General features: G+C 33.8%; 1 protein-coding gene across 1 annotated transcript; it reads right to left on the bottom strand.

Moving 5' to 3' along the window:
* Window positions 1-2961: 2961 nt before the first annotated feature.
* Window positions 2962-5445, bottom strand: LOC145115318 (laccase-4-like). The gene is made up of 5 exons (XM_079051590.1): window positions 5343-5445; window positions 4813-4964; window positions 4448-4692; window positions 4220-4348; window positions 2962-4121 (listed from the first exon to the last, which is right to left on the bottom strand). The coding sequence occupies exons 1-5, from the start codon at window positions 5430-5432 to the stop codon at window positions 3061-3063; spliced, it is 1677 nt and encodes a 558-aa protein (XP_078907716.1). The 5' UTR covers window positions 5433-5445; the 3' UTR covers window positions 2962-3060.
* Between the last annotated feature and the right edge of the window lie 2750 nt (window positions 5446-8195).

Below are 8195 nucleotides of genomic sequence, written 5' to 3'. Positions count from 1 at the left end.
AAAATAACACCCAACTAAGAATTGGGTTCAAATCCATAATCCATAATCCATAAATCCATACTTGGTGTAAAATGACCATTTTACCCCTAACCTAGCTTTGTCCAAGGATGAGGCCCAAACTCGAAATCTAAAAGGACCAAAACCTATTAATCACTCAAGGCCCATACTTGGCCCAATTTTCCAAATTGGGCCTAGACCCCTTACATGGGCCTTACCCTAATGCCCAAACATAGCCCAACATAACTCATGGTCACCCTGATCAAACTCCTGGTCAAAGTCAAAGTCAACAACCCATGTTGACCAAACACGTCGTGTTTCCCCTTGGACACGCCGTGTTCTTCCATCATCTAGATAATTGGGAAATCCCTAGCCAACACGTTGTGTTGGCTTGCAAACACGCCGTGTTGGCTTGCAAACACGTTGTGTTTGCCCGAGATTCAACAGCTCAACCATTAAGCACTTAATCCATAAAGGCATGCCCCCAAAACATAGATCTAACCTCCTTGAGCTGGATTATCACGTAAAGTTGCCAACTTTACGTCCCTACATGACTAAATGAAGCTCTTAAGCTAAAAAGGGACTTAATAGAGGGCTTAAAGCATGCATGACACCATTCTTCACATAAAGCTTGCACCTTTATGCTCAAGAATACCAAAACAAACTCAGATCTGAAAGAACAATCCCTTAAACAACCCAACTCATCCATGGACCCGAAAAGGAGACCAAAATCATAATAACTAGTCATGAAGAGATCTAATCAAACACAAGTCAAGATGCAAACTTGATACCTCAAAGAGACTGCAAGAAGTGGAGAGATCCTGGATCTATGATCTTCCTTCCAAGCTAAGCACCTTCAATCTTCAAAGCTTCCTTTAGAAATGAGCAAAATAACCACAAGAATCCACTTAAGGCTCAAGAACACCACCAAGAAAGCTTAAGGGACAAATTAGGGTTTGAGTGACAATGGAGGCTGGTAAGGAGGCCATCCATGAAGAATTAAGGCCTTTAAATAGGGTGCAACACCCTAAAATTAGGGTTTCCTTCCCAGCTGCCAACACGCCGTGTTAAGATACCACAACACGCCGTGTTGGTCCATTAATCTCCGCGTTTCTTTAAATCTAGACACGCCGTGTTGGTTCCTCCAACACACCGTGTCCAACCCTAAAAGGGGCTTTACTCCCAACAATTCTCCTCAAGATTCATGTTGTTACAAGAAACTTAAAAATCACAATTTTTTGTTATATTTTTTTTAGAATCGTCTTTTTTACTGTTAAATCGTCTCGAGGTCCTCATCCTCGAGATCATTGGTCGACATAAAAACTTGTTTCTGAAGTAATGTTTGTTGTTCAAGTTTTGCTTTATTTTTAAACTCCATCTTTAGTTTTTGCAATTGTAGATTTCCTTAAATTTTTCCTTAAAAAGTATAATTCATTTGGTTTCGATATGTTCTTATTGGAAGATGATGCAACTCGCTTTATTTAATCCTTTTATGCGTATCGTTGAAGGGTTTCTTCCAATGGAATCTCGTTGACAGTATCGTTGATGTCGATTGTAGTCCGAGAGTTAAAGTTTATTTTGTAGTTGTTCGATTCGGGCTTTTTAGACCGTTTGTTAGATCCAGTAGATTGTGTTAGTACATCTCGCAATACTCATTTCAGAGCATTTTTAGAACTTTATTTGTTTTGACATGGGTAAATACTTTATTAGTGTGTTGTTACCGATATTATTAGAGAGCGATGACAAAGAAATCAAAATCATTTCTTATATTTTTATATTAATTGTTAAGATTGTTGTAAATCCTATTGAACGGGGTAATTTTAGCTTTCATCTCCCGCAATTTGGAAGAAAGACCGTCGTTATTCTGATAAACATTTATTTCTATTTTTGTGTGGAATTGTCGAGATGTTGTGTTTAAGGCAAACAACCCATCTCGGTTACGGTTTTTGTATGGTGGTGGTGTGTTGTAAAATAGTAGATGAAAAAATTATTGGTTTGCATATTATAGAATGAATTGTAGAAATAATTATTGGATTGCATATTATAGAATGAAAGATTGTAGTGTAAAAATATTATGTTAAATTGCCAACAATTCATAAGGCAATAGAAATGGTGTTCACGATGGTAAGAGGTGTCCCCCTAGCATCACGCCCATAATATGGTATTTATACTTTCTAAGTTAACAAAGTAGTATTTTGTTACTTCTTACATTTTTCTTAAAATAAAATAATAATAATATGTCAAAACTATAGTAAGAAATCATTATAATAAATGAAATTTCTCATTCCAACACAATCATCCCATCTTTTGACCTTTGGAGTGGAATAGGGACGAGGGCATATACTACTTCTGACAAGATCATTCGATTCTATTGAGTATCCGGAAAAATATTTGATTATATGTATGTTACATTCAATATTTAATACCCACAAATGATCGCTGATCAATCCCCATATTTATGAACACTCATGTTTATTGTAATATGTAATGCGTATTTATGTTTGTTTAGAGGGTGAAAACATAACTAGAATAATTTCTGTTTTATTAACAAACTATTTTACTTTAATTATAATTCATATGCTTAATTTTATAGACTATGGTTAATGGATATCTTTTACTTTAATTGGCACAAAAATCTGTATATATAAAAAACCAAAATGTAATATTTTGAAACGCTGAAATCACAGATGGCATAGAGCCATCTTTGATTTCCTACTCTCTGACCTTCGATTTTGTATTTTATTTTTCAATGAAAGTCTAACATTTTGACTAAGATTTATGAAATTTTGACTACAATTTTATGTTTGACTGTGGTTTTGTTCGTTCATTTTGACTACAATTTATATAAAATAAAAATGTAGAGTATGAGTTCTATTGACCAATTTTTCAAAAAACAAATACTTGTAATTATTTAAGAAGCTCTTACATATCAAAAATCGGGATATCACATTGTTAATCTTTTTCAAACAAAAAAGCTATATGTTTAATTCTAAAATAACCAATACATAAATTTCACTTAGAAAAATTGTTGTAAATCTTAAAGAATAAATCCCTTAAATCTCTCTAACATTTTGGTAGATCCTTTGGAGGTGGCAAAAGCGACTGATTTGGCCCCTTCCCATTCTCCACCAGAAACGCCATTTTTAAACCCCAAGTTGTATGCACTTCCAAATGACAATGCAAGAACCAAACACCTGGATTATCTGCTCGAAATCGAATAGCAACCCAACCACCAGAAGGCACACCAATCGTATTCCTCTCAACAGGGTCAACAAGGTTAAACTTTTTCTGGTCTTTCTTCGAGTTATAATTCCCGATTCCCTTACCCACAGCAAAGAAGTTGAACCCATGAAGATGAATCGGGTGATTCTCCGCAGCAATAATACTCGTGTCTTGTAGCACTAATTGAATAGTAGAGTTGTACTTTACCCGATAAAGCTTAGTCCCATTACTTGTAGCCATGTTCGCCGGCGGGGTACTTCCGGTATAATTGAAAACGGTAGGTGGGTTAGATGGAAAATCGGTAGTGAAGACTCCTTTCGTTTTGAAGTAATGTGCTTGAAGAAGAGCTGTAGTTGGCATAACGAATGTAACATTGTTTACACCCGCCACAACTCGACTTCCATTACCTGCTTTGCATGTCGGACATGGGTTGATGCCAAGACCGACTGTGAAATACAAGGAGTGATCGATTTTCAATGGCACTTTGGCTGGATACTTTTTGGAATTCAAACTACGGAGGGAATCTATAAAGCTGTTTGCTACTGCGGTGGCGTTTTGCGCTGGTGGGGTGGCTAGGGTGGTAGGGGAAGAGGAAAGGGTGCCGGTGTAATGGATGATGGCGGTGGCAGTCTTGTTGTCAACGGCAATAGGGGAGTCCATGAATGGGGAAGCAATCATTGAGTATTTACCGGAGTTCTTGTCGGCGGTGATTATGACGTTGGTGGTTTGACCTGGTGCGATGACTATTGTACTGGTTTTGAATGGTTTGACATAGACGGCGTCCACTTCTACCACCGTAAGCTGGTGGCCGGCGATCTTAAAGAACAGTTCTTCGTTGAGTGCAGCGTTGATTATACGTAGCATGTAAGATTTTCCTTTTTCAACACTCAAATGAAACCCTCCTATATTACACAACAAAGTACGTAAACCAGCTTTAAAACACATGCATGCAGATCGATTTTATAAGATCAAATTAGGCATCAAAATAAAGAAATTGGACCTTGTGTCTGACAACCATGGATTCGTCCTGGATGACCATTGATGGTATGGGCATCTGAGATGTTTGGCGCCAAGCCAGACTTCAACGCTTGGTTGATCACTGCTTCGGTATCTGATTTCCACCATTCACCTTCATCCATGAAACCCCACAATTAAAGGTCAGATGAATCATAATTCCTGTTACAAAGCTATAATTAATTAAGGATCAAATTTTGTACTCAATTCTCACCTAAAATCACGACTTGTTCCATATGGGGTTTGGGAAATGGATAAGGAACACCAAGTTTAGGTAAGATGACAATGGCACCATGGACAGTAGCTCTTAGCCAGAGAATATGAGCATGCCAAAGAAGTGTGCCTCGTTGCCCGGTAATGGTGAAGTTATACACGAAGTTCTGCCCGGGCTGGATCGGGCATTGTGTTATATATGCTGGGCCATCGGCCCATCCTGTACGTAGTTGTCGAATTCCATGCCTTCATTTTCAAAACAATCAAGCATAAACAAAAACCCCATGATTCTCATTTTCAGGTAAATATATATATGTGCATAAATATAAACCGAAAGTTTGTATATGAAACCATGCATATATATACCAGTGGATGGAGACGTTATATTTGACAAGGTTGACAACTTTTACAAGCACATTATCACCCTCTCGAGCATAAAGAGTAGGTCCAGGGAAACGTCCATTAACTGTCACGATCGGCTTGCTTGAGCATAAACGGTTTGCGTTCTTTGTAACCACCTACATAAGATCTTATATATCATGAACCTTTTTGTAATTCTTTATGTTATATAAATGTATTTCTTTATTTTAATATCGAAAATCCCCAGAGACATGAAATCTTGGTTGTAATTTTTCTCCCCCAACCTACAACTCCGACATGTCGATGCAGAAAGTTGGAATTTTCAGAATATTTTGATGATCATCAATATATTGACTGATGAAATGTTGTCACATTCAATGTGTTGCTAAATATCTCGTTGGAAAAAGTCAGTTTCTTGTAGTGCATTAATTACACTATGCATGCATGCAGGATATGTTATTCTTGAAAATATTTTACTATCATGCACGTTGTGAGTTTTTAATGATTGTTTTTACGAAAACAAAAAGACTACTCACATTAAACTTGTAGTGTCGAATTCGACCTTGAACTAACAATGGGAAGAAGAACCCGACCACCATTAAAGCTCGAACCCAGCTACCCTCCATCTTGATTAGTTGTGTTTGATTGTGTGTGTGTGGTAGATGGTTGATTGCAGTGAGATTGAGATGGGAGATGACTAGCCAACGCAAGTTTATATATGGATTATGACCTGATTGATTGCTAGCTGGAACGTCGTTTTAGGTGGGTGTTGTGCATGCCACCCAGCAAGAGGACGAGCAGCAGCAACTGCTGGTAGTATAGTTTGATGGGGGAGAAGACACTTGATTTATTTCTTTAATCCAAAGCAAGTTTCTATGGAGGCATTGTTAGGCTTGGTTCAAGCTAATTTCTTCCATTTCACATAAAGTAATTTAGTGGGTGAGAGTTTGTTTAGTGTCTTTTCCTAGTCAATTATATATATTAACTTTTTTTAATATAGAAATGAAGTTAAAGAGTTATTAAAAAGTGAAATAAACTCATTTGGTTCTACGATGTTAAAGTCGTATAAAGTATACGAAAATGTTTATAGTCTTCCAAATTATATTCATTTAAAATTTTGTAATATTTGGGAAATAGATTTTTTCGTTTTAGTTAATATATTAATCACTAATAAAAAGATTAAAAAAAAGGCTATTAGGTTGGTCACTGAGACAATCTCCCAATTTAACTATTTACTCGTTTGGAGGCCTGTGGTATCGGATTGGTCCATTTTACCACATACAATTATCACCTAACGTTGGTTTTGTAAGTAAATCTTGAAATTTGGTTGTTACAAGTGTCAAATCGAACGCTTGGATCTGAATGATAAAGATATATTTGGGAAGTATTTTTAACTAGCCCGGATGATTCTTTTGGGGTGAAGTCTTATATCTTTGACATATTTATATATAATGTTATTGAGAAACTATTTCTATAAACCATTATTCAAAATTTGCCGGCCATTTATATAATTCATGTAATTTACGAATTACACATATATCATTTCTATATTTTCGCTATTATAGTGACAAACTCTATAATATCGTTATTACACAGATATCATTTTTGCAATTGTCTTGCACAAAAAACGTTACTATAATTTTTTTTCTTACACAGATCATTTCTGTAATTTCATTATTAGGGACGGAATACGAGCAATAGACTTAGGGAGGGCAAAACCAAAACTTAAAAGCAAAAGCATATAACACAATTTTAATTTTGATTCAAGGATGACCTGAGATCAAGTTAGATAGGCCAAAGCCGAGCCAGAGTGTGAGCTTCAATTAATGATATGGATTATGTATATGTTGATCGTCTATAAATAAAATATAATAGTATATATTATTGTTGAATTTTGGTCGAACAAAATTTTATTGAATTTGAATAGATTTTTAAAGTCAAATGTAGTTTATCAATGATTATCTTGATTAATTAAACCTTGACTCGTTAAGAATTATAAAATTAAAGAGAATTTATAGTTCTCTCTATTAGTAAACATACTAAAGAAAAGTTTTAAGATAAGTAAATACTTTATTGGGAAATGTATAATAAAGTCCCTGAAGTTGAAGTTGGCTTTATTGACGCCAAAGAAATCCCTAAACTATTTTTTATTTTTTATTTTATTTATTTATTTATTTATTTATTGCAATTTTGCTCAAAAACCGATAAACAATTGCAAAAAAACCCTTGTTCCTGGCTACTACCGATTTCTAGGGATTTTCTAAAAATTTGAAGGACTTTTTTGAAAATAAAAAATCAGAGATGACTTTTTCATTAATAGGTTAAAGTTTAAGGACTTTTTTGAAAAAAAAAATCTTTTATATATATACTAAATTAATTTGAAAAAAAACTCATATTTATTCATCAAAAAACTCAAAATAAGTATACCATCTACATCATTTTCACTAAAAAATAGTCATTTTTATTTATTAAAAACCACAATAACGATAATATATATATATATATATATATATATATATATATATATATATATATATATATATATATATATATATATATATATATATAGGGTTAGGTTATAATGTGGATTGTAACTATTGTGTGGATGTAAGGATCCTTTGTGGTCCAAGCATTTTTCCTAAATTAAATTATATTTAAAAATGGAAATTATCGGATTGCAAGAGATAATTGATTTTTTAATTTTAAAAATTATGATTGTTTTTTAGTTAATTCAAATCAAACATATTTTTTTAATCATAAACGATCTGATTCTGTTAGAATGATATTCGGGCAGAATACATATTCTAATTGAATGAACATTTTGAAAAATAACAAAAATTTGAACCGATGAGTTGAAGAATAATAACAAAAATTACATTAATTCTTATAGAATACGGGTAACAATTACTAAGAATTACATTTATTGTTAAAGAATAAAACTAAAAAAACTTTCAAATCGGGAAAGAAAACATCAAAATCTAACAAAGACACTAATACATTCTAAAAGAATAATGTTGCTTAGAATCACTTTCAATTTTGTGGTCTGTTCTTCAAGCATCAACTTCTGTGAAAACAAAACCAAATTGTAGTTTAGAATCCAATAATGCATTAGCAAATGAAAAATAAAAAACTAAATTCCTTTGGAAAAATATGCGGACTTGTGAATTGCACCAAAACCAATAACCAAGAAATGTAGAACATGCATAAATCAGTGAGAAAATATTCATATTCCATTCCAACATAATTGGAATTCGTGATTCCATTCCAATAGAATTGGAATTCAAGATTCAATTACCGTATGTATTCTGTTGGAATTAACTCATAAGTTTTACTTCACATGAGCATTATGTAAAACAAAATTCAAATATTTAATTACCTCACCTCACATT

The sequence above is a fragment of the Lactuca virosa genome, chromosome 5, assembly GCF_052849685.1.
Source record: "Lactuca virosa cultivar CGN04683 chromosome 5, Lactuca_virosa_CGN04683_v6, whole genome shotgun sequence".
Classification (NCBI taxonomy): Eukaryota; Viridiplantae; Streptophyta; class Magnoliopsida; order Asterales; family Asteraceae; genus Lactuca; species Lactuca virosa.
The sequence above is the reverse complement of the archived record's forward strand: the minus strand, read 5'-3'. Positions and strand labels throughout refer to the sequence as shown.